Here is a 26102-nt window from a genome sequence, read left to right on the forward strand (position 1 = left end):
TCAAGTCCAACCGCCCATTAATCACCCCATTCAAAGGCTCTTCCTTTTTTAATCGAGAGGAAACACAATCTTTAATTTAACGAGTCAATTTTGATAGTTTTTCTCGATTTAAATTTTTTTATTTAAATTATTTTTTGAAAATCCTAAGGCCCAATATAGAAATATTTTTCAAGTTCAAGTCTCAATATGAGATCAATTGTCAAGTTCAAAGGTTAATTTAGACAAAAAAAAATCAAACCTCAACGTGGGAACAATTATTTAGTTCAAACTAGACTGATGATGAGTCGAGCCACCTAACCTGCCTAAAAAATAGGAGAGTATGGACAAAAAATGAGGCCCATTTTCTAAATAAATTGAGTATCGAGTAAGCTTTTTTTGCCGGAGCCTAGCTCGGCTTGGCTCAAATTTGAAAAAGAAAAACTATTGTCGCTTTCACTGTTTTGGTGTTGTTTTGCCACTGTTTTGCTGCCATATCGTTATTATATTGTTATTATTTTGTTATTATTGTTTGGATATTGTATAACTCTTATTTTATTGTTAATTTTGTTACTATTTAAGAGGCATTTGCTTGCTAAGTTGGCGCATCTTGGTGTTATTTAAGCATAAATATTAAATATTTTTTAATTTATTATTAATTTGTTGAAAAATATTTATTTTAGTGTTTTTAGTGTATTTGATGTATTATATCTTTTAAATGTTTTTATATAAAAATAATAATATAAAAAAATTTAATACGAGTAGACTGGATTGGACTCAAGTTTTGATATTTTATCCGGGCCGAGCTTGGACAAAAATTTTAACTCATTTTTTGGGCCGGACCCAAACCTAAAATTATGTTGAGGTCCGGCACATGATCACCTCTAATTCAAACCCTAATACACAAACAATCATCAAATTTAAAGCCTAAAATAAAAAAAAAAAAAAGAGATTAAATCTCAATATAACCATTCAACCCAACTTAATTAAAAACAATATCCATAATCAATTATTCCTTAATTCAAAAGATTGGATATTTCCATTTTGTCTTCTTTTCTTTTCTTTTTCCTCTTGAAAACTTAAAAGAGCTTTGAGAATCAAACCAAAATGAATTTGAATTTTTTATAAAATTAAATAAAATTGTCAACTTTCCTTATTTCTTAGTTGAGTATTTTCTTCTTCTTCTCATATTGGAGTAAACTCTTTTAATATTGAGTTGAAAACAGTAATCAAATTATATAAAATTAGGTGAATGGTAAGGAAAAACTAGTAATTAAAAACAAACAAAAGATTTGGTTGATTTAATGGGCAGCAACATAAGGATTGTTAGGTCAAACCCCAAATACTTATAAAACTACTTTCTTATTTAAAAAGTATGACAATTCTAGAATACTTTTCTAATGTTTTCTTCATTAGAAAAAAAAGTGATATATAGTTTAGATTTATTCATTTCGCAATTGAATTACAACCCTTTTCCCATTTTAATATTTAAACTATTTTTCATTTTAGTACATAAATTTGTTTTATTACTTATTTTAGTATCTAAAATTAACGACACTTAAATAAGTTAAACGATGCTAACGTATCTTATTATCAATGACATGATATATTATTTGATGATGTGATGAATCACTTACATTGATTAAATAAAATTATTAAAATATTATAAAAATTATTAAAAATTGTAAATTGTTAAAAACATTAAAAATTTGTAAAAAATATAGAAAAATTGCAAAATTTTTAAAGAACGTAAAGTTATTAAAAAATTTAAAATTATTAAAAAAAAGTGTTTTAGGAACTTATATTTCTCATTTTGAGATGGTGAGTTTTGAGTTTTTTTTTTACTATTTATAAAATAAATTATTAAAGTAGTTAATATATTTCAATTATGTTTGTTATGAATTCGTGATCACCAACCTGAAACTCAGATAAAGTTCGAGTTGCCTACTCGTAACCCTACTGGGCCCTACTAGATGGATGTGTGTAGGCCTTCTAGCGGGGGGGCTAAGCAAAGGGAGTTCACGGTCCTACTTCGCATATGTCGAGGAGTGCTCGCACGAGGAGCTCGTGGTCCCAGTTCGCATATGCCAAGAAGGGCTCGCAAGGGGAGCCTGTGATTCCAGTTTGTATATACCCAAAGAGTTTGCATGTAGAGGTCACAAAGTCCTGCAGGCAAACTAGAACAACACACATGTCACTAAGAATATTAGTTCCATGAACAGTAATCATGTGTATAAATATTCGATTGTCCCTTTCGATGAGAAACAACAAAAAAACACTCAACAATGTTTAATAATTTAAATAATTAATATTATTTAACATTAACTAATTAAATAAAAATAAATTATTTAATAAATTAAAAAATAAATATATAAAACCGCAATTTATAAAATTAAAAATTAATTTATTATAAAAACCATCACTACCATATTTAAATTTGATCCGAATAATCGCATCCCATTTACGGGAAGATCTACTTAGGCAAGATTTGTTTTTGTTTTTCCCAACACTAGTTAAATAAAAGAAGGTTAAATTATGCTATTCGTCCCTATACTTCATAAAAGTTATGGATCTAGTCCCTCCACTTCAATTTGATCAATTTAGTTCTTGAACTTTTCAAATTGGTCAATTTTAGTCCTTATTCTTTTTGAATTTTGAAATTTTAGTCCTGGCTTAAACAATAGATATTAAATCTGTTTAGCTAAATTCAATTACTAGTCATTGTCTTGTATTATGCGTAAAGTTGTAGATTTAGTCTATATATTCTAACTGGATCATTTTAAGTCCTTACACTTTTGAATTTGGAAATTTCAGTCTTGATATAAATAATAATCATTAATCCATTGACTAGATTTTTAGCAAGTAATACATGAAAATAACAAGTTGATATGATATAACACGCATGATAATATATTTGTCCCATCAAATTATAGAAAGAATGCAACTTAAATGAATGAATTTAACAATTATCATTTGAAAAGGACTGAAATTTTAAAATTAAAAAAGTATAAGGGCTAAAAATGACAAAATTAAAGTACAAGAACTTAATTCATAACTTCTATAAAGTAAAGGGAGTAATAACAAAGTCTAACCATGAAAGAAAAATACAACCTTGGAAATTGGAACTCCCTTGCAAGAAGGAGTGAGATGGGGGAAGATAAGGAAGAAGCATGCACGTGCAAGCCCACTTGCTTTAGTGATCCAAAAATCAGCGTTATTGGTGGAATCAAGTGCATTTTTCCTAGTTCCCACTGCTCCTTAACCTTTACGATGATTGGTCCGCGCTTTCAACCGCCCACCTTTAACTATAAATTGAATTATTTTAGATACTCTTTTTTCTTTAATTATATAACAAATATATTTATAAATTATCCATTAATTAAATTTTGGTTAAATGGTAAAATATAAATATGAAAAATTAAAGAGGTTTGAATTTAAATGTATATTTATTTTTCTATTTTATTTAAAATAAAATGATAAAATACTCTTAAAATATTACAATTTAGGTCTTGTTTGATAGTGAAAAATTAATTTAATTTTTTTACATAGATTTGGTAATCTAAAATAAAAATAATATGATAGATTTTCTTTTTAAAAGGTATAAAAGGAATAAGTAGATACCAACTACTTATCACTTAATGAGAATATTTTCAATTAATTATATTCTATTTTATTTATTTTAATGTTATACTATCCTATAAAAACTTTATGTTTAAAATTTTATTTTGTTTAGAATAAGGTGAAATGTAGATATTTATTTTTTATAAATTAAAATTCATATTTATCAAACAATCGATTATATTCCATAATTAATTTTAAGTAATATATCAAAATTTTATAATTTAAATTCAGTGCTTTAATTTTCAATACTTAATTTTTCAGTTTATCAAACAACACCTTACTTTGTAAAGTGAGGGTATTTTTTCTAACTAAATTAGCATCCAGTTAACCCGTGACACTAACTCAATTAGAGACTTTATAATAAGTATAGATAAATACTAAATTATGGCACATATAGAATCAAATGTGAAAAAAAAGTATCATAAATATATTTACAAAAAATGATGTTAAAATAAATGATGTTTTGGTAGAATTGATAAAATTAATGTTTTAGATCCTATAATGCTTAAGTTCAAATCTCACCGTATGAATTTTTAATTTACTTTTTATATGCAGTATAACAATATTTATTACTTTTTAAAAAGAAAAAGTTTTAGAATTTTCCCAAATGAATTGATGTCTAGTTGACTTAGACCAATTTAACTAAAATAATGATTATATGTTGGTGCACTATTAATGGAAAGAAAAGTTTCCCAAGCAAGAATTAGATGATGACATGTGTGCATTAAATTATATTTAAAAGAATTAATAAATAAATAAATAAATAGACACATATAATCATCTTAAGCTTACTTGTGGAATTATCTTTTCTACTGGCAATGTATATAATAATAACCTTAAAATAAATGAGAAGTTAGTTGAATTGGTAAAGCTAAAGTTTTAGAAGCTACGATGATTTGTGTTCATTATGTATTGATTTAAATTGATTTCTGATATTATATATGTTATATCTCTATGTTAAGGAGACACGTGGTAAGTCCAAAAGACATTGTTAATTCTGCATTGATTTCCTAAGTATGACCACCCGCCCCAATTCAAACGGGACCTGCCACTCGAGCTTAAAGGTGAATGTTATTCTACTTTGAACACACTTCCAAGACAATAATGAATCTATTTAGGCTAGACTACCTCTTATGGATAGAAACCAATAATATGTGTCTATGGTTATCTATTATGCATTAGCGGGTTGGACGCTAATCCAGCCATATCATGCTAGTGGACAAATGAACATTTCTTATAAATACTTTGGAAAACTATGAACAAGAGATCGAGCTTTTAGCTCCCTAGAGTTACTCTGAACACTTGTCCTGGTTTCGACTCTCAGCCTTTATAGGTGAATCGGCCACCATTGCACCACCTTTATCTCCTCACTTGTTGTATTTTGTATCAACAACAGGAGCAAAGCTAGAAATTTTTTGTAGGGAGTCGAAAATAAATTATATATATTTACGATAGTAATTAAAAATACAATTTCACTATTTTAATAGCTATATCTTTATAATTTTTAAAAGATTAAATCAAATTTTTATCGTTTTTGGGGGGCAAAATGTAATTTTACTATTACTAATCTAAAATTTTATAAATTATAAAAGGACTTAAATGAAAAAATTCATTTTAGGGCAGGTCCTGCTAGCCCCCAATCAACAATATATAAAATTTAAAAGACAAAATTACTCTCAAAATATTTATTCATTGTAAAAGAAGGAAGTTTTAACCATTTTCCATCAATTTAATATTCAGTTAATTTGTGATACTAACACGCCAAGTACATATTATATATATATATATTATGGATATTAATTCACAAAATTTTGCTTATCAAATTATAACTTTACTTGTGAAATTTTAGGTTAAACAATATTAATTTTGTTAAACAAGTTTAAACTAAAAAGAAAAGTGAAAATCCAATTTTAGGTTTGAGCTGAGATTGTGAAATATAAAGTATTGAAGTTGAAACAAGTTTGTGATTGGAGCTGTTAGTTGATTAACAGTTTGATTTAAATGAGGAGATAGAGAATCTTTGTCTATGGTTAAGTTGAATATTTGAAATATTTTTTAATTAAAATTATCGTAAAACTAAAAGGGATTGGTTTTTCTGGCGGGACGGATTTTCCTCCCACTTGTTAAAAACAATGACAGAAAAATTTTCATAAAATTTTGCTTTTAATATCCACACAAAATTGTATAAATATATCCCGTTTTAACCAAAACCGCCCATTCATCATTTTTCATCTGCCCAGAAATAAAAAAGAGAAAAAGAAGGAAAGAATTTGATGAAGAAGATCAAAATAAGGTCTTCTTCATCAAATTTCTGAATCTCATTCCTTATGTTTTGTTTCAATCCCAATCTAACCCAGATTTGTTGTCTGTTTTGTTTTGTCTTCAAACAGGAAAAGAGGGCAAGATTTTTCTAATGTTGTGGATTTGTTCCTAAAATTAAAATAAAGTGTTTTTAAGAAAATTGAATGGATATGGGTGGTTGCATCTAGACTTTTATTTATCCCAGTGAAAAGATTCTTTTTGGTGGATAAAATTTTCCAGGTGTCAGAAATACCTCCATATCAGATCTCAGTAACCCCACCACCATTATTTCATTTCATCTGTTTCTGGGTTTTCATCCACTAAATCTCTTTCTCATTACACCACAATTGTTTAGTTGTCTGTACGGCTGAGTTGTTTTTCTTAATAAAAAGAAAGGAATAAGTTTTCCTTTTTCTCTTTAGGGGTTGTTTGCAACAAAAGAAAAATTCTTTTCTTCTCCTAATTTACTAATAACTTTTATTCTGATTAGTCATTAACAAAGGGTGGCCCACTTTTGGGGTTTGGTGGGCTCTGATATTAACCAATAAAAACCCTTTCTTTTTGTGATTTGTTTTTTGGACGATTTGTTTATGAATGGAAGGAAGACGAGAGGAGAGGACAGACAATTGGGTTCTACCATTGATTTCTTTTGCCTTATTTCATTGAATTTGGACTCACAGACAATAATTTCACCTTTCTTTCTTTTCTTTTTTCATTTTGTATTTTTCTTGGAATGCTACTACTTTACTTCTTCCTTACTTGTTTTCCCATCATCTTCCTGTTTAAGTTGAAGAAATCACTTCCACCATGGGATACTGAGGTGAAATTATTGTCTCTCTGGTTTGGGAAAGACGTTTCCTTTTCTTCCGTTACCAAGTTTATCAAAACTAGTTCTAGTCTTTGTTATTTCACCTCCAAAATGTCTCTCAAAAAGATGTCTCTCACTTCAAAAGTTGACAACTTTGAGGAGGAAGTTGTTGAAGAAGGAGCTGCCATGTCAATTTTGGACTTACCAGAATTGGTCCTGGAAAGCATTCTCGAAAGACTACCACCTGCTAGTCTTTGTAGCATGGCTGGTGTTTGCAGCTCTTTAAGAAGTAGGTGTATCACTGATCATTTCTGGGAAAAACATATGAAAAACAAGTGGGGTAGAATTATTGGTCCTGTTGCTTATAGAGAGTGGCAATGGCTTATTGCTTTAAGAAAGGATTCAAGTCATTTGAAACAATGGAGACCAAAAGGTTTGATGAGGATTTTCTCCATTGTTAGGCCATCTTGGTGGATTAAACCAAAGGTTGATGATTGTAGTAAGCAGAGTTCTTTGCCACGTGAGTCAATCATGTCTTGGTTTCTTGCTCTGGAAACTGGTAGATTCTGCTTCCCTGCTCAGGTCTATAACCGTGAGGTATTCATTCAAATCAGCATTGCAATTTATGCTTTCTTCCCATTTCTTTTTTCTATGATTCGATTTTTGATTATAGATTCCTTGGCAGAATGGCCATGTTGGTTTTATGCTATCATGCTATGATGCAGAGCTGTGTTATGATCAACGTACTGACACATTCCAAGCAAGGTAATTTGGGATATGAACATGCTTTTGCTGGAATCAGGTTCCATATCAAAGGGATCAAAACAGGCCTAATGCTTTGAAAATTAATTTGGTGGATTGATATTAGATTTGGTTTGATGATTTCAGGTACCCTCCTCATGGAAGGAGGGCAGTAGCCATAGAGAATAACGTGCCGTGGGAACGGATAAGAGCACCGCCCGTTGACACTTCACCACATGATCTTCATATTTCTGATTGTCTGAATGAGCTACGCCCAGGTGATCACATTGAGATTCAATGGAGAAGAAACAAAGAATTCCCTTATGGTTAGTTTTTCGTATCTCATAACTTGTATGTTTTGTTTCTTCTTTGAAGTTACTTGAAATGTTATCCTGTTGGAGGCTTGTCTTGTTTATTTCCATATTGCAAATATGATCTTAATTTCTTTGATGAGTTGAGGCAATTGGTATGCCAACAAATATCTTTTCAAATAACCCAATTAATCATATTATAATGTTTCTATTGCTGATAAAACTGCCACATATATATTGCAGGTTGGTGGTATGGTGTAGTTGGTCACTTGGCATCATGTGATGGGAACGAAAATTACTGCCGTTGTCATAATAGTGGTAAGTTGATTTCATCTTTTCTCAAATGGGAATCTGAAAATACTACTTTGGTATTATTGCAAGCATCACATGTTATCCGACTTTTAAGCTATTCCAAGGGACATATCTCCTGCATATAAGATCAAACACAAAATGGAAATATCTACTCTTTGTCTTGAAGAAATTAACACCGTGTGTGTGTGTGTGTGTGTGAGAGAGAGAGAGAGGCCAAGGGTACTTTGTTTCAAATTTTGCTACTTAACTATCGGATACGGGTACGTGTCTAATGTGAATACGCTCAATCATTATCCTCATTACCCTATTACCTATGTTTGAGTAGAAATGAAGATATAGCAGTTGAAAAAGTTGAAGTTTAATGGACTTCCATTTTAGGGTAGGATGTTTTCATATTTGGAATACATGGGGCCCAGGTTGTGATGTTGGGTTGGTCCCCAAACACAAATTGTTGTCATTCAACCAACATTGTGATAACTTGTGTCTCAGCAGAACAGTTATGGCCAACCACACTAAAAGAACCCAATGTCCCCCCATGGACTCTATTTGCTTACTTATCTACAATCTTTTTAACTTGTGTGGGGCTGCAATGATTGTTTTACGTTTCCAAATTTTCATTTATTGACAATAAAGCTCAAAATGCCCCCCCCCCAGTCCATGTTACATCAAAATAAAAGAAAGGGTCTCTTTCGGTAATTATTTGCAACTTGAGAAAACAGAGTTGCACATGTACTGTTGCAATTGATTTATAATGGTGTTGTAATAAAGGGTTTAGTTATTTGTGTTGTGTTGAAAATAATTGAGCGTCTGAGTGTGGTTGACAGATACGGTTGTGTTAGAGTTCAACCAGTATGCCCTGGGCTCAAGGTGGCGACACACGACGATCGACCGGAAAGAACATCGGGAGGAGGGAAACGAGGGAGATGGATTTTATGGTGGAATCCGAAAACTTGGCAGCGTCGAGGAGATATCGACATGGAAGCGGCTGTGGCCAGCTGAAATCCTGGAATAGCCATTTCCCTCCTCATGCATGTCTATAAAAATGGTGGTACTGAAAGTGGAGGGGAGCATTGTTCTAAAATCCGTCTTGGCATATCCCACGATTATGTAAAGCTTGTGTTGATTTATTGATGGGGGTAGAGAAGAACCACTTTGTGAAACATGGAATATTTATATGCTGTAGACCTCAGACGATGTAGGTTGTCCTTCCTTTTCCACCCTCCAAATTTTGTTTCAACCCTTCTTCTTCTATGATTATTTGTTGATATTGCATTTGACAATCATGAGAAGTAAATCTTCTTTTATTCTAATCATTTCTTTTAACAAAAATGAACCAGTCTAATAATATATTTCTATTACAAGTAACACATGATTAATTAATATTAGAATTAACTTAAATATAAAAATAAATCCAAACAATTCATCATAATTAACATTATAAAATCAATATATCATTAGAATCAATCTGAAAAAGATTTATACATGATAAAAATTAAAGTTAAAACCCCAGACATCATGCATATATAGTAGAACTCGAGCTTGAATCTTGAGATTTTCACACATTAAAAAAAATTATAATCTTTATAAAAAGAATTAGGATTAATTAAATTTTGGCAATAAGGCAGAAATCTTCTCTACGGCCTGGGCTTAACTGTGGAAAGGTTAGACCGGGTCCAAACCTAGTTGAACTGGGTTACGAATGAAGTCCAAATTTGGGCCCAAAACTTCCTGTGTGCAAAATATGGAAGAGCAGTCCCATCCAAATTCAGTTTCAGAACCTCAATCAGCTAAGCTTAATTAATCATACTTTTCTTTTTCCAGTTAGTTCCACAGCACACTCCCGAATTTTGAATCCAGTAACAAATAGATTTTGTTGAACACTTTCGAAAAGTAAGGCACGTTCAGATCGCAGCGATGGCCAATGCTGACGTGGAAGCGGTGGATTTCGAGCCGGAGGAAGATGACCTCATGGACGAGGACGCCGCCGGCGACGCCTCCCCTCAAGCTCCCATGCCTAAGCTCAAGTCCGCCATCACTGGCGGTGCTTCAGCCTCTCTTTCTGCCCCTAAGAAAACCAAGGGCCGTGGCTTCCGCGAGGAAGATGCTGACCGCCACTCCCGTCTCGCCTCTCGCGACTTCGAGTCCCTTGGCACTGATGGTGGCCCCGGTCCCCAGAGATGTTAGTCCCTCCAATAAACCCTATTTTTCCTTTTTCCTCTCCTCGTTTATTAAGTTGTTTCCTATTTGTTTTATCTAGGGTTTTATTTATGTGTGGTCTGGAATACAAGATAATTACGGCTTTGAAATTTCTCAATGGTTTTAGAATCAGTTTGGTCGAAATAAACTGGGAGCTTTGGTAGTTTGAATAGGCTAGTATTGAAAATATTCAGAACATAGTTTTAATTTGTTTATATTCTTATTATACAATGCTAAGACTCAGTTGGCATTTGCTAAAGCTTATTCATAAGTAAATAGTTCAAAAGACTAATCTTAGTGAATAAATTTCCTTGAGAAGATATCTTAATCATTGTTTCATGCTATAATGGGCTTTTTGAGGATTATATATCAAAATGAGTTGTTTTGTGGGTCTTTAGAACTTAACCTTTTGATAGTTCGTTTCCTAGAAGCAATGTTATTAGTTTCGTCTTTGTGAATATTTTCTAATTATATTATACCTTGTAGGAACCCTTCATTAACAATAACTGCTTTATTACCCTTTTCATTAGAGATTGTAAGTTTGGAGGTATAATATATTCAAGTCATTTGTGAGACTAGAACAAATTTAATGGCAGAGGCTTCATGAATTTCGTGGTCTGTGTTGTGTATGCATCGCACAAACTGTAAGAAGTACTTGTCATTTAGGCTTTAGATCTGTTTCTTTCTGCACTCGCCTGTTAGGTGGTGGTGGTTAATATTTCTAAAGTGGAAATTGTATTAGGAATTAGAGGGAATTCCTGAAAGTAGTTTCCTTTTTCTGCTATTATAGATACTAGTTTTTTAAACCTGTGTGATGAACATGACCCAAAATTCAATAAAAAATATATTACATTTTATAGAAATCTTCTCTTGATTTCGGAGGAAACTTTGTTGATACTATTTGTATATACATCCTTGGCTGATTCTTGAGGTTCACTTTATTCCATTATCAAAATAACGGGATGGCAATTGATCCTGTTTTCCTGTCTTCAGAATTTTGTTGGGACATCATGTGGAGGATATTTGAAATTCCCTTCCATCTAGGACAATATGTCCAACAAAAGAAAAGGAAAAAGATTCTTATTTCATTGTTGGTCAGGTTTAAATCTGTATGCTCTTCTTCAATGACTGCTATTACCTGTTTTGCCATGCTTCAACCACCCAATTGAGTTCATTAAACGTATTATACTGTACTGAACCTAACCTTCAATCTATCCAGCTATTTAAAGGTTTATGAGCTCCGTGTGACCACCCCTAGTTTTCCTACACAATGTCAATATAACTCAACTTGTAGAGTAAGGTCTCTAAAAGCAATTGTGTACAAGAATGAATTAAGATTTTCCTCTACGTTTATGAACTCTTTTCTCAATAATAATATTTTCTTTTATGTCTCATTAATAAATATGCAGCTATTGAAGGATGGATTATTTTGGTCAGTGGTGTACATGAGGAAGCCCAAGAGGATGATTTGCACAATGCATTTGGTGAATTTGGTGAGATCAAGAATTTGCATTTAAATCTTGATCGCCGCACTGGATTTGTCAAGGTAGGCAACTTAGTAAATTGTTGCATCTCACTCTATGACCATTGCACAAGTGTAGTATTATGTTCTCTTTTTGGTTGTGGAGCTCTTCACATTGCATTCTTGTATGTGCATTGGAAATGTTTTGGTTATCTATGTCTGCTTGTTTAACATTTTTATCTCCGTGTGTTTTCTGTATGTATTAGAGAATGTGGATTCAGTTTTATTTTAAGATATCAATCAGTTTACTGTTTCTAACCATCCATGTTGTTACTAAATGCTAGTTTGACACATTGCAATATTTTTATTTAATAGCATTGATTGAAGATGAGATAACAAAGGACAAATCTTTGACGAGTTTTTACCTTTTCTACGGTATTTTCTAGGATTGAATATTTTTGCTCAAGTAAAAGTAATGAGAGTTTTTCCTCTTAGGGATATGCACTGATTGAATACGAAAAGTTTGAAGAAGCAAGGAATGCCATAACGACAATGGATGGAGCAGAACTTCTTACACAAACCATCAATGTTGATTGGGCCTTTAGCAATGGACCTAGTGTTGCAGCCTTCAAACGAAAAAATATGAGGTTTGTCTCTATTTATATGCTCTTGGATTTTCATTGAGGTCTGTTAATTATATCAATTGTAAGTGGTGAAAGAATGATGCATTCGTTCAACTAAACTGGACTTAAATTTACAGCCCTTTATTACTTGAACTGAAGCAATCCAAAATTGTATGGCAACGACCTGAGCACAACCCAGCTTTTAAATAAACCTGGTTGCCTGATGCCAACATTCCGCCGAAATCTCTAAAGTGAGCCTTAAGCGTTCTACCTTTTCCTTTAAAAACTAACTTGATTAGAAAGAAAACAAACACAGATATCAACTTTATGACAAAATTATGTTTAACCGATGTTCAAATTCCACTTTAATTTGTATTACACAAAGTTACCCAACTCTAGCCATAAGATGGAACTTTAAGCTGTATCTTCTCTCCATGAGTTTAAAAATAAGTGCAACATTTAAATCTAACAATACCCTTTCTAAATTTCGCAGATCTGGACGGACACATCGCTCCAGGAGTCCTAGGAGAAGATACTAACTTGTTCCCTATTTTGAGGGTTAGAACAAGATATTTCGAGATTTGGTGCTTGAAAATTTACTGAAATCATCCTGTTTCGTTTATGGCGACTCAAGTGGAGTGGTGATTGTGCTTTGTTTCCAAATGCTGTTTTTCGGCTTTATATTTAACAACTTGCTATTTGGTGTTCATCTAATTTTTTTTTTTTTTAATTTCTAAGATATTAGTAATGACATTTTTTTTTCCTTAGTAAGCTTTCTCGTATCAAGGTTGTGCTGATTGGTTTTTAGACATGGCAACTTACGGGGGGAAAAAAATTAAAATATGACAATGTGACAGAGCAAGAAAAATTTGTAAAGCATGAATTAAGGAGGTATAAAAATTAGATATAAATGTATTTAAATATGATTAAGATAGGAGAAGTTCATTAACCACTTATTTTCCGCAATGAGGGCACGTTTGGTTCGCTGTATTGGATTAGAGATGTAATGGAATAGAGGTGTAATAGCAAATTAACTGTTTGGTTGAATGTAATGGAATAGAGGCGTAATAGTAATCTTGTGTTTGGTTGAATGGAATAGAGGTGTAATAGCATAATGGAAAAAACTAAAATGACTAGAATACCCTTAGCATAAATTTGTTTTGATAAATGATTATTGTTATTGTTATTTAAATTTTAATAATATTATTATTATCAATAATAAATAATTTAATCATATTTAAACATAATTATTATTAAATATATTTTAATTAAAATATATAATTTAATAAAATTCTTAATAATTAGCGAAATTTGTTTTGGTAAATTATTATTGTTATTGTTATTTAAATTTTAATAAGATTATTAATATCAATAATAAATAATTTAATCATATTTAAACATAATTATTATTAAATATATTATAATTAAAATATATAATTTAATAAAATTCTTAATAATTAATATTCTTATATGAATTTACTTAAATCATAATATATGATCTTGTAAAATATAAATTAACATAATTATTATTAAATATATTATAATTAAAATATATAATTTAATAAAATTATTAATAATTAATATTCTTATATAAATTTACTCAAATCAAAATATATGATACTATAAAATAAAATTTGAAATAATTAATATTAAATATATTTTAATTAAAATATATGATTTAATAAAATTTAAAATAATTATAACTAATAAATTATATTTTATGAATTTGTATAATTTAAAATAATTATTATTACATATAATTTAATAATAATATATAATTTCATAAAATTCTTGATAATAAATTTTCTTATATGAATTTATACAATTTAAAATAATTAATATTAAAAGAACTAAAAAGCACGTCTCGATGAATTTGGATAAATGATTGTCTAGATGCACTTGAATCAATAAATTCATTCTTGATGTAAAAACCTTTTTATATTAATTTATATAATTTAAAATTTCAAAATACTAATAATATAAATAACCAGTTATTAAAAATACATATAGAATGGATCTAGATAAATAGGTGTCCAAATTCAATTGTATCTAGATAATATTCAAATAATAAACATAAAATGAATGGAATGAAGAGGGCGCATAAAAAAATTTTGCCATGAAAGTATGATGCGGATGCCTGCTAAATAGAATGCATGTCTTACAAGATCCACCTTGTTTCTCAAATGATTGGATAAATTTTCTCACACAATTATTTTCTTATCATTACTGACCTAATCTTTCCAACCAGATCACCGCACAAGAGAAAAAGGGTTAAAACAATGAAACGGTTCAGAAATTCTAGTCGAGACCAAAAGCTTGGCCATTAAATTCACAAAGATGTCAATAGCCCCAGAGTCATTCGGATCTCATCATCGAATTTCTTTTAAGCTCGGATGTTTCTCAAAGTACTGTCTGCGATCATGGTCTTGATCTTTTCTTGTACATAAAAAAGGTAAAAAATTCAGCAATTGTGATTTGGAACACAACAACACACATTTCGGCATTGTTTTATTTATTACCTTAAGTTCTTGAACCTCGACAATTTCTTTCTCCAATCGCTCAGACTCTTTCAAGGATTTCTCCTCTGCCTCTTTCAATTCTACAAGCTATAACCACAAATAAATAGCACATCATTCGAGGAAAAAACTTAGAGACAGGGTAAAAGAGAGTCAATTATCCTGTTGATTCTCACCAATGCATCAAATTTTGGTTTGTATTGAGGAGTGACGGTGTCAACAAACTTGGGGATCTCTACACCTGCAATGGAAGAGTATATAACATTTGTAACGGTGAATCCCTCAAAACTCCATCCAAACCTTATAACAAGCATGATAAATATGATTACTTCGACTGCTAGAAATTGCGGACAAGTGAGAATTGAGTAGCTAGATGTCTATATTTTCTTCATTCTACTTTGAACATAAGTATAGGAGTATCTCAAGTTTTGGTGTCCGTAAGAATCGATCACATAATAGCATTATTGAAATGAAACATCTACTAAGATTAATCTGAAATTGTTAAATGCTAATAGCATTCAACAAGTGAATTGCACACAAATAAGAATTGTATTTGCAAACAAAATAGCAGCCAATTTAAACAATGTCCTCATTGGCAATTGATTTCCATTTAACTTTTAGTGAAGTATGGGGCATGGAATCGATCTAGGAAAGATCAAGGAGATCCGAGTGGAAAATGATTGATAAGCGTGTTACGCAAACTCGAGTGCAAGTGTCGATCGGGCTAAATGTCCAAAATGGGTATGTTCAACTTTTTCCAAGAATTTGTAGGGTCCTTGAAGGGTCATATCCCCATATCTATGGTCCAGATATAGGTCGCATTGATATTTCCGTAAAAAAATCAGAGAAATATAAAGCAATAGCAATAAAATCCATACTTTACTAATACCCCTTCCAAAACCCCAAAAACCGAGAGTGAAGAAAGGAAAGAGCTAGCTACTTAAGGTGACCATATCAGCATCCAACTAAGTAATAGTTCCCTTGTACCATAGAGATGATCTTCAAAGTAACAAATTCAGGAAGTGGCACCGCATGAGGAACACAAACATGTGGAAGCCAAACAATTTATGATTTTACAGACCTACAACTGATCTAAGCATAACCATATATAGGATGACTGGAAAATTGGATAGAGAGTAGGCCAAATATGATAACTATCAAATTAACTTACTCTCATATGCCTCTTTGTACATATCTATCAGGCGAGAGCCAATTCCTTTTCTATAGTACTCCCAGTCAATGGGTTCGAGTTCTGCTAAGAAATCGGATTATTAACAAGATAGGATGAAACCTTGAACAAAACTAAAATTTCCTTAAAATGAAAAAAAAGGTTCCAAAATCAAACCTTGAACAAAAAATTCAACCTTATTGAAAATTTATTTCAATATAAAATATTAAAATCATCATTAAAAACTAAAACCCTAAGATCTAATCAACGGATTAACCCAACAAATCTATGAAAAATCAATAAAATGCTAAAAAGGAGCTAGGGATTAGAGAGAATATAAGAAAAGACTGGTGAATTTGGTTTGTAAAGTAGAGTTAACTTCATCAAAAGTGCGACGAAGAGTAGCGAACTCTTTGCGAGCCTCATCGGAGACCAAAAGCTTAGCCATCCCTTCCCAATCAATGTTCTTTGATGCTTTGAACGCGACATCGACGACTTTCTTCCCCGTCCGCTCATTTTTCTCGCACTTTCGCTTCCCAAACGCGAGACGGTGGAGATTTGGTTCAAGAAAGCTGCTGTTGATGTTGGGAGGAAAGGGTGGGGTGGAGTAGCGATTTTGGTGGGAGGGTAAAAGTAAACGATTAGCTAATCCTTACTTTTGAAACGGAATGACTAATCGTTGTTGAAGCAGAGAAAATGAGGAATACATCCGTCTTGTAATAGGCCTGTAATAGGCAATACATCAAACCAAACACGGGATTAAGTGGGGATTAGTGGGGCCCACGGATTAGGGGTGTATTGGCTAATCCAATACACCCAACCAAACACGCTCTGATAGTGTTGGGGTGTGAGAGGAGGTGGATTATCATTGACCGTCAGCTGTAGGGGAAGAAGAAAGGCGCTTGGTTATTGTAGGGATGAAGGGGATGCGAATGAAACTTGGGTGCCCTTTGACAATGGTTTGTAAGGTATTGATCCCTTTATTCCTTTTGCTTAAAAGATCAAGTTGTCCCATACAATCAATCAGACCATTAACCTTAGTCTTGTCTCGATCTCATCCTTCAGCCCACTTAAGAAACTAGAAATGAAATACTCTTCTATCAAAGTAGAGTTGTATTGCAGCATGAAGGTTTGAAGTTCTTCAAACCTTTCTTGGTAGTCCTCAATTGTTCCCTTCTGTGCTTCTTTATTGCAAAGGCTTGAAGTTCTTCAAACCTTTCTTGGTAGTCCTCAATTGTTCCCTTCTGTGCTTCTTTATTGAATTCTTCCACCACATCTAGACGGGTTCTATCACAAAATCTCGAACAGAGATCATTAGTAAATTCTTCCCACGTGATTCTTTCTTTCTGCATGATGTACCCACTATACCAAGTTTCTACTTTACCCACTAAAAACCTGGAAGCTATTTCCACCTTTTGATTTTCTCCTACATGGAATAATGAAAAAGTACTTCCGACACTACTGCACCCATCCTGTTGGATTTTGGCCATCAAAGTTCTGAAGTTCTATTTTTGGTTTGGGGTTAAACAAACCCAAATTCCCTTGTGTCATTGTACGACTGTCCCTGTCCACGACTGGTGATTCTTCTAGCATCTCCTTACTGCTGGACCCAACTATATGTATTCCCATTTTGGGTAGGTGATGGTTAGGAGAAGGGTGTTCTTTTGAATGGGATGTGATGCTAGGACCCTAGGTTCTCCAAGCTGGTAGGTGAATTTCTCATGAATATCAATGACCATTATGTGCATGGGCTTTTTCCCATCAGCTTTCGATAAGGTCTTTTGAGGTATCTGGGTGTAGTTGCAGTATTAGGGGGTAGTGGCCTTTCTTCCTTGGATAGCATATCCAGGATTCTGGTAATGTATCCTTGGGTTTCTATGAACTTAGTTTCAGTACTTTTTTGTTATCATCCTGTAGGATATCGAGTTGCCCCTGGAGCTGTTGCATCCTGGCACCATCAAACCCAACCATGAGAATGGTTTTATTGTGTTTTCCCAGCTCGAATTAGTGAATCTTTGGAAGCTCTAATACCAATTTGTAATTGAAATTTAAGAGAATTTAGGGATTGAGAATAGACGAAAGGGATTTAAGAAGGAAATAGTTGTGTAATTCATTCATGAGCAAAATTAGTTGTTACAGACCCTATATAGACCATTCTGTTATAACAACCGTACTATTATTTATCTAGCTGTTGCTGCTTGATTCAGTTGATTCTGTTCAAACTGTGCTAACGTTAAGTTTGGTGTTTGGGTTTTCCGGGCCTTTTACTTCACAAGTCCACTTGCCTACTTATCCTGACGTTCTAGCCCATTCTGAATAGTTGTGTTTGGCCCAACATCAGGCCCATCATCAGGCCCATCATCCTTTAGTCCATGGGCTTTTCCAAGTGGTCCTTTCAGATTCCTAATATCCCCAATTCCCCTTCAGTTGGAGTACCTACCCTTTTTTTTAACGAAGCGGACCACTCTCCATTGGGATTATAGGGCCTCCGATTTGAGTGCTTTCCTAGTGCTCTGAGCTGGTCTAACGGTCGGTTTAGATGGACGGGGTGTGGTACGGTACATTTAATTTATTTTTTGTCTCGTATTACAGTATTATTACAATATCAAATTTCACAATTATTACTGTTTTTATACTAACTGTATATAAATGTACTCTTCATCTAAACTCTCCCTAATATGTTTGAAGCGGCTTAAAGGCTGTTGTGGTTGATGGTGTCAGTCGCCAGTTTCTAATGGGTTTGTTTTCTTCCTTGCCGGCTCTAGATGATATTGGTCTGTGACCAATTCTTTCAAGATTGCCCGGTGGTTTCTTCTACCGGAGAATAGTTTTCTAATAAAAAAAAATCTACTGATATTTTAACTTAAAAAGAAATTCATGTACAAAGACAAAATTCTGAAGTCATCAAGTATGTTACATGGACGTAAAGAAACAAGGCTATAACAATCTCAAAAAGAACTCATTGTCATCAAATAACTCTTCTTCACTTTGATCATCTCCCTTACAGCTTCACTAAAAGGCTTTTCATCTCCCACCAATGGATCATCACTGTTGTTTTCAATCATCCCATCGACCACAGGTCTGATAAGAACAAGTGTTGCCCCTTTCATCACATACCCTGAATCCGGTAAATCAAGCATAGGCAAGTACCACAGTTTCATGTTCACTTCTGGAATTGGACTTCTCTCCATTGATGATGATGATGCTTCTTGTTTTGTGTCAATGGAGTTCCTCATCTCAACAAGCTCTTCTTTTCCCATACTAAACATCCCTTGCTTGTTTGCATCAGAAATCACCACTCTTTCAAGCATTGGAATGTTTGGATTGTCAGCTAAGATTTGCTTCAACAAATATTGCCTCGTTGATGCAGCAATCAAGCAAGAAATGGTCCATATTACTCTTAATTTCAGCTCGTCATCGTTTAACACGGTTTCCTCCATGAATACCCGCTCTTCCTTCCGTTGTGAGAAAATAGCCGATGATGAAAACGTATTGCATTTTTGAAAAGATGTAGCCCCAACGATAATGCAAGTCCTCAAGTTGCTTCCAAAATCTGCTTTCCATTGAAGGAAAGTAGCTCCATTACTTGATCCCAACTCACCAGCTCCATGTAATGGAAGCTCTAAATGCAACGATTTCATTTCCTTGAAAATTCTCAAAACCCCATTTGAGTGACAACAAGAGATATCAAATGACATTGTCGTTGACTTGGGGGAAGCCATAAGGCGATGGAAACATCTGACTGGTTTGAGGAACAAGTTGTGAAAAACCTGTCTCAAAGTATTGTTTATGTATGAAGCAGCAGTATTGCTTGGCTTTGGGAGAGGTGGGATTGAGATGAAAATGGTGTCGGTGAAAGGAACAAGGGAACGGAAACGCTTTGAGACTGAAAGACAATTGGTAAGAGATTTGAGATCATGCAATTTGTTGAAGATGAGAAGAAGAAGAGCATCTGGAAGACAATCAAAGTAAGCTAAATCATCATCTTCTTCCTGGGTTTTGTAACACATTTAGGTGTTGCGGGAACGAAATGAAGCTCTGGGTATCCTGTAAAGAAGAGCATGGGAGGATGTTTTATAGGATTTTGGTGATTTTTCTTCTAAAGAATTCAAAGTGTACGCGTTTTGACCATGGATTTGCACACGCTTGAAAAGCTAAGGTTTTATTTTATTGATTTTGTCATTTGTTTAAGCTTTAAGCAACATTGATTGTGTTTAATGGCCTAAAGGGTCAGTGTGGGGGAGCTGTTCAAAGTTGACAATCATAAGAGCCCCAGTGATGGCGTGGAAACCTTATCTATCCCTCATTTTGTTTTCTTATCATTACATGCCCAACATTAACTTTTCTCTATGAACAAATTTTATAATAAGTTATATTTTTCGAGTGTTTTAAATTATATATCTTTTAATTTGGACTAAAATGACAAAATGTATAAATATTGAGGGTTAAATTTATTGAATTTTTTAGAACTAGGACTAACTTGATAGAATGTGTAAAGTGTTAAGGGCTAAATTTAGCATTATATCAATCAAAAGACTGCCACATCAACATTCTGTTCGGTGACTAAAAATAACAATTAATCTAATGGAAGTGACTAAATTAACAAAAAAAAAATTCGGAGACTGAAATAGGAACGCATTAAAACTTAGGTGACTGTTTGAGTAGTTTACCCTTTAAATTTTTTAGAATTATTATTAAGAACTTTTTAAAAGTATCAAATTGATATTTTAGTTATAATTTAGGGACTAAATTCACTATTAACCCTTTAAATTAGCATGTCACGTCATCCTCTTAACGGAAGGTAACGGATGAATGACCAAAATGTAACACTTCGATAACTTTAGTGACAACTATGTAACTTTTAAAAGTTGAGCGGCTAAAATGTAATTTTAATAAAAAAATAGAGACAATAGATGTAGTTTCCCCTAAATAAAACAATAACTTTATTTACACATAATTAATTATGAATAAATATCAAAACTCTAAACTCAGTACCTTAGACACTAAACTCTTAAACTCAAGACCCTAAATAGGAGAGTCGTTAATAGTTATGTTTAATGTTTAATTATGTTTAAATAAATTTATTAACATTATTCACACATTGTTCGTATTTTTATTAAATTTAATGATGATATATAATTTTATTATTAATTAATCAGGTGTGACACCTATAAATCAAATATTTTTCCATAATAATAATAAAAATTGATGAAAGTTGAAACGTGTTTTTATCAAAATAATAAAAATGCGAAGCTCATGAACGTACAGGAAGTAAATTTCAAAGAGAGATCTAGAAATTTCAATGCTATTCTTTTATTAACATTTAATAAATAACTAAACAAATTTTAACATTTTAGGCCAACTGTTCATATAGTCCTTTTAAGTTTTAAAGTGCTTCTATTTTAGTCACTGAATATTTTTAATTTAATCAATTCACTGTTAAAATGCTTTTGGTCACGGGATAAATGATGCCCTTAATATTTTACATATTCTATTAATTTGGTCTTAATTTTAAAATTTTAACAAATTTATCCTCCAATGTTTACATATTCTATCAATTTAGTATTGATCCTAAAATTTCAAAAGATTAAAAATTCAGAAGTCTTCAAAAGTAATATTAAAAACAAAATATATTATAAAATATTAAAATATAAAAAAGTACTACACTTGCATAAATATTTCATTATTATAAAGTGAATGCCCATTAGGATAAGAAGGTTGATTTATTTAAGATTGTGATGTTTACTGACGAATACAATTTTATATCATTTATACTTCTTATGCCTATATTTATAGATTTTAGAAAAACATTGTCAATTATTATTACTATTGATGAATAAAATATATAATTTTATTTGTTCTCTCCTATTTCTCTTCTAAACCAAAAGATTTTGAAAAAAAAATCCCCTACATCCACACCCCTTTTACCCATAAGAAATAACTCTAATCTCTCACCTAAAACACCATTTTTTTCCCATTATATGTGAATAAAATTTAAATAAAGTAATGGGATCAAGATTCAAGAAGAAGATATCTAACTGTGGATTCAAACTCACGTCACTCTTCTTCGCTAATTAAATTGCTTGGCTACCTAAAGGTTTGTTTTGCGTCGAGAAATTTATAAATCATCAAAAGTAAGATTCCAACCTATAGCCTTTAAGTATTTATCATTGTTTTTAACCTCTCACCTAATCCAAAGGCTTGGAAATTTTATGCCAAAAAAATGATAAAGGGATTCATTTGCAGATGGAAAGAAAAGAGAGGCAAGAGTTGATACACCAGTATTTTCTTATTTTGATAAGGAAAGAGAAGCATTCAATTATTATGCATAATATTTGGATAATTAAATATTTGACAATTGAATTAATATTGGGTCGAAACTTTAATTACTGTATTGAACAAAATAGCATAAAGTTTATTATCTTGAGTAGTAATTGTCATTACTTTTGATTATTCGAATTTGTTGTGCTTTATATTTTAATTTGTCAAATATGGTAGATTGGAATTTTAACTCTTTAATTTAGTAATTGATATATATATTGGAATTTTATTATGAAAGCTTGTTAGAATTTTTTTTCAAATTTTTATGCTTCAAATGTGCTCCTGTAGTAGCAATATCGTGAAAAAGGCTTTAAAATACATATTTGAACTAATATAATGTTTACTTGTGATTGAATAAAATAATAAGCTATTAAATGAAAAATCATAAAATCCGTCCTACCAAATTTTCTCCATTCTCTGAAATAAATGTAACAATATTTAATAAATTAAAAGGCATAATCTTGAATGTGGATGTGATAAGTGACTCTATAATAGTAAAAAGGGGTAGTCATAATAATTCTTAGTGAAGATAATGTGGAGACTAATAATAAGATTGATGTTGAAATTCATATTGGCTTGGGTGCGCATTTTGTGAAGCGATGAAATTTATTTGCAACAAATACATGTAGCTTTGGCTCTGATTTTATTTATGTGAATGTTCTAAGTTTGCCTCACTTCAAACCTCTAGATTTATTAATTTGATGCTTTCTTTGATAGGATGTTAATATATTTGTTTGCATGGTATTGCTTTCTGTTTGTTAGATTATAAGTTAAAATCATTTGATTGCTACGAAGTACATAAGGTATGTTATTGAAATTGATGTTAGATTATTTTCTATCTATTATATTGGATGAATTTCCTAATGAAAATTTTATTTGCATTTTCTCTAGTTTGTACTCTCTATATTAGTATGATTGAATTACATGTATAGTGAACCGAAATTTACTAGTTCAAATATATTAATTAGTGGCATGATCAGTTAGGCTATCTTGACCAATAATAATGTGACAAATGAGGATGTATGTTGATATTTATTAAAGAACCTAAATGTTCATTATTTTAAAGATTTCTTAAGTGTTGCTTGTTTTCAAAGAAGGTGATTTATTAAAACCTCACTCATAAAAGTTGAAATTGAATCTCTTGTATTTCTAAAAGAAATATAGGCCCATTTATCTAGTAAGTGGATGTTTTGATATTATTTTGGTAGATGTATCTATAAAATAATCACATGTGAGTTATTAACTCACAATTTGTCATTTGTGAGTTTATTTCTCGTGTTTTCAATGATTATTGTATGCTAGATTGTCAATACGAGTAACTATCACAAAAGCCTATTGTTTATCGTATAAAATGATTTAGCATAATTAATTATTAATTGTCTCCAATTAGTAACTAAGTATTACTTTTGAGGACAAATTTTTGTACATATATAAATATTCTCCGTTATAAATGGTTTTTGATCAAGATCCAAATACAACTCATTTTGGAATTATTTATTTGAATACGTGGTATAAGTTCAAGTTGCTCATCCACATTGTAAAAATTTGGGTATTCAAAGAAAGTTGAGAACATATTAATATGAGTCTCCTTTTATTATTAAATTTTTGATGGAATTTTGATTCAGTTATGATATTATTTGGTTATTACAACTTTGATTTAATAGTTTTCTCAAATTAGGAGAGATGAATGAATTATCATTAACTAGATTATTGTAAAAAGTAATTTGAATCAAGAGTTCAAAAGATAATTCACAAATGCATTTATTGACCTAATGAGAACAACTAAGTGTTATATACTAGTTGATATTTAGAAGTGCCAATAAGACAATTTTTTAGATTTAGGATCCGTTTGTTTACATGTAAAATGTTTTACGGAAAATGTTTTCTACATTTTCTTGTGTTTGTTTCACAAAAAACAGCTTGACCAACTGAAAATGACTTACAGGTCAACGTAAAATAAGCCTTTTTTCTTGTAAAATAACTTACTAATTTGAAGAGCGTAAGTCATTTTCCGAAGCTCATCTATAGGTAATTTTATTTTTATATAAAAATTAACTTAAATCAAGTTTAATGTTGATAATAAATTTTATTTTTATTTTTTAAAATATTTAAAAATATTATATTTTCAATATTATTAAACATACATATTTAATTATTTATACTTTGTCATGTAATAAATTATTAATATAATTAATATAATTTATTATATTAATAAATTATTTAATATTTTAATTTTATTTTAATAATAAATTTTAAAAATAATAAATTTAAATAATATTCTTCATTGAAAATATTCAATATTCAATATTCAATATTTTAATAATAAATGTTTATTAAAATTATAAATATATTAATTATAAATGTTTTGTAGTATAAATGTTAAAATATGTCATAAGTCTATGTACTCTTCACAAATTTACAATTCAGTCTCGTAATTCAAGAATTTAGTCCATTTACTTTTGATTTGAAAATCAAGTCCAATTGTTGAAATTGTTAAATTTTTTGTTAATTTTGTTGATATCACATTTTAAATAAAAATACTCACTTGGTAATCATGTAACTAAAAAATGGCATTGTAATAAACTGAATTTAATAAAATATTTTTAATATATGTAAAAACAATTTAAAATATAAATTTATAGATATAAAATAAACTCTATTAAACAATGAAAAGATAAGAAAATCTCAAATGTATGTTTGTTTAATTTAAAACAACTTTTATAAAATATTTTTAAGAAATTAGTCAAATAACAGAAAATATTTTACAAAATTCATCCAAACATAAGAAAATATTAGCTTTTTAAGAAAAGTAAATCATTTTCGAAAGTCATTTTCAATGAAACAAACAAACCCTAAATGAAATTAATAAATGTATGAAGTATAGTAGATTGATTGATTCCAACGGTGAAATTTCTCGTAAAATAAAATAATAAATTAAAATGATTTTATAGCGAAGATAGGTGCTCCAAAAGAGACCCAATATATAATTAATTATTAAAACTCCACAAGAGATTCAAGTACGAATTTGAAAATGAATGATGAAAATAAAGATATCTTAATAAGTATTGTCACTACAAGAAAATATGGAATTAAAATGAAAAGTTGTCGTCAACAGTTTTGCATGCAATAATTTTATTGAGATAATGGAAGAGAATAAGCATCTTGAATAAATTTGTCCAAATATGTGAAGTTTCTAGACCAGAAGTCCAAATTTCTAGATTAGAAGTCCGAATTTCTAAATGTATAAAGCTAGTGGGGTATAATTTATGAAAGGCTTGACACGTATCTAATGATTGTTGGTACAGCCTTCTATATGAATCATTATATAATGAAATTTATATTAAATTCCTTGAAGGATTTAGATTGTTGAAAGCATATAGAAAATTTCAAAAAATGGTTTAATTTGTTTGCAAAAATATTTATTAAATTGATTTGAACATATGTATTATTATAAAAGGATCATGTACAGAGCTTGCTATAATTATTGTTTAGATTATAATATATTTCCCCAAAATTCTTTTTCACTCATGACCGAGTGACTTTCAAAAGAAAGATTATATAAATATTTATCAAATCCATTCAAGTGATCATTTAAAAAGATAGTATTTAATATTAGAAAATGTAGAAACTGAGATTGTAACACCCCTTACCCGTATCCAACACCGGAATAGGGTACGAGGTATCACCAAAACACATACACTTGTAAGCGTATTTAACCGAGTTATAAAATTTCATCTAAATAAAAA

At 31.0% G+C, this 26102-nt stretch overlaps 3 protein-coding genes and 1 long non-coding RNA gene across 6 annotated transcripts; 2 read left to right on the forward strand and 2 right to left on the reverse strand.

Annotated features, from left to right (window-relative positions):
* Positions 1 to 5855: 5855 nt before the first annotated feature.
* Positions 5856 to 9380, forward strand: LOC105799359 (F-box protein At2g26850). Of its 2 annotated transcripts, none has more exons than XM_052620463.1 (5): positions 5856 to 7303; positions 7380 to 7471; positions 7595 to 7773; positions 8002 to 8076; positions 8895 to 9380. In XM_052620463.1, exons 1-5 carry the CDS (start codon positions 6632 to 6634, stop codon positions 9080 to 9082), a joined length of 1206 nt encoding a protein of 401 aa, XP_052476423.1. In that variant the 5' UTR covers positions 5856 to 6631; the 3' UTR covers positions 9083 to 9380. The 2 variants fall into 2 exon arrangements, with proteins under 2 accessions (XP_052476423.1, XP_012485328.1); XM_012629874.2 differs by having other exon boundaries at positions 5861 to 7303; positions 7392 to 7471.
* Positions 9381 to 9837: 457 nt separating this feature from the next.
* Positions 9838 to 13133, forward strand: LOC105799361 (RNA-binding protein Y14). Of its 2 annotated transcripts, none has more exons than XM_052620512.1 (4): positions 9838 to 10249; positions 11676 to 11812; positions 12224 to 12375; positions 12489 to 12608. In XM_052620512.1, the coding sequence occupies exons 1-4, from the start codon at positions 9985 to 9987 to the stop codon at positions 12559 to 12561; spliced, it is 627 nt and encodes a 208-aa protein (XP_052476472.1). In that variant the 5' UTR covers positions 9838 to 9984; the 3' UTR covers positions 12562 to 12608. The 2 variants fall into 2 exon arrangements, with proteins under 2 accessions (XP_052476472.1, XP_012485331.1); XM_012629877.2 differs by lacking the exon at positions 12489 to 12608 and adding an exon at positions 12845 to 13133 and having other exon boundaries at positions 9840 to 10249.
* Positions 13134 to 14868: 1735 nt separating this feature from the next.
* LOC128032393 (uncharacterized) lies at positions 14869 to 16120 on the reverse strand. The gene is made up of 3 exons (XR_008188485.1): positions 16039 to 16120; positions 15044 to 15108; positions 14869 to 14957 (listed from the first exon to the last, which is right to left on the reverse strand). It is a non-coding gene; the product is annotated as an uncharacterized LOC128032393 (long non-coding RNA).
* A 2743-nt stretch (positions 16121 to 18863) lies between these two features.
* LOC105799360 (F-box protein At1g30200) lies at positions 18864 to 20100 on the reverse strand. Its single transcript, XM_012629876.2, has one exon. The coding sequence runs from the start codon at positions 20043 to 20045 to the stop codon at positions 18984 to 18986; it is 1062 nt and encodes a 353-aa protein (XP_012485330.1). The 5' UTR covers positions 20046 to 20100; the 3' UTR covers positions 18864 to 18983.
* Between the last annotated feature and the right edge of the window lie 6002 nt (positions 20101 to 26102).

Source organism: Gossypium raimondii, chromosome 9, assembly GCF_025698545.1.
Source record: "Gossypium raimondii isolate GPD5lz chromosome 9, ASM2569854v1, whole genome shotgun sequence".
Classification (NCBI taxonomy): domain Eukaryota; kingdom Viridiplantae; phylum Streptophyta; class Magnoliopsida; order Malvales; family Malvaceae; genus Gossypium; species Gossypium raimondii.

Excerpts from the sequence above, each read along its gene's own strand:
- LOC105799359 (XM_052620463.1), top strand. The coding sequence starts at position 6,632 with ATGCTACTACTTTACTTCTTCCTTACTTGTTTTCCCATCATCTTCCTG. Across the intron at positions 7,774-8,001 it reads AAACAAAGAATTCCCTTATG|GTTGGTGGTATGGTGTAGTT; the intron begins GTTAGTTTTTCG and ends TATATATTGCAG. Across the intron at positions 8,077-8,894 it reads CTGCCGTTGTCATAATAGTG|ATACGGTTGTGTTAGAGTTC; the intron begins GTAAGTTGATTT and ends TGTGGTTGACAG.
- LOC105799361 (XM_052620512.1), top strand. The coding sequence starts at position 9,985 with ATGGCCAATGCTGACGTGGAAGCGGTGGATTTCGAGCCGGAGGAAGAT. Across the intron at positions 10,250-11,675 it reads TGGCCCCGGTCCCCAGAGAT|CTATTGAAGGATGGATTATT; the intron begins GTTAGTCCCTCC and ends ATAAATATGCAG. Across the intron at positions 11,813-12,223 it reads GCCGCACTGGATTTGTCAAG|GGATATGCACTGATTGAATA; the intron begins GTAGGCAACTTA and ends TTTTCCTCTTAG.
- LOC105799360 (XM_012629876.2), bottom strand. The coding sequence starts at position 20,045 with ATGTGTTACAAAACCCAGGAAGAAGATGATGATTTAGCTTACTTTGAT.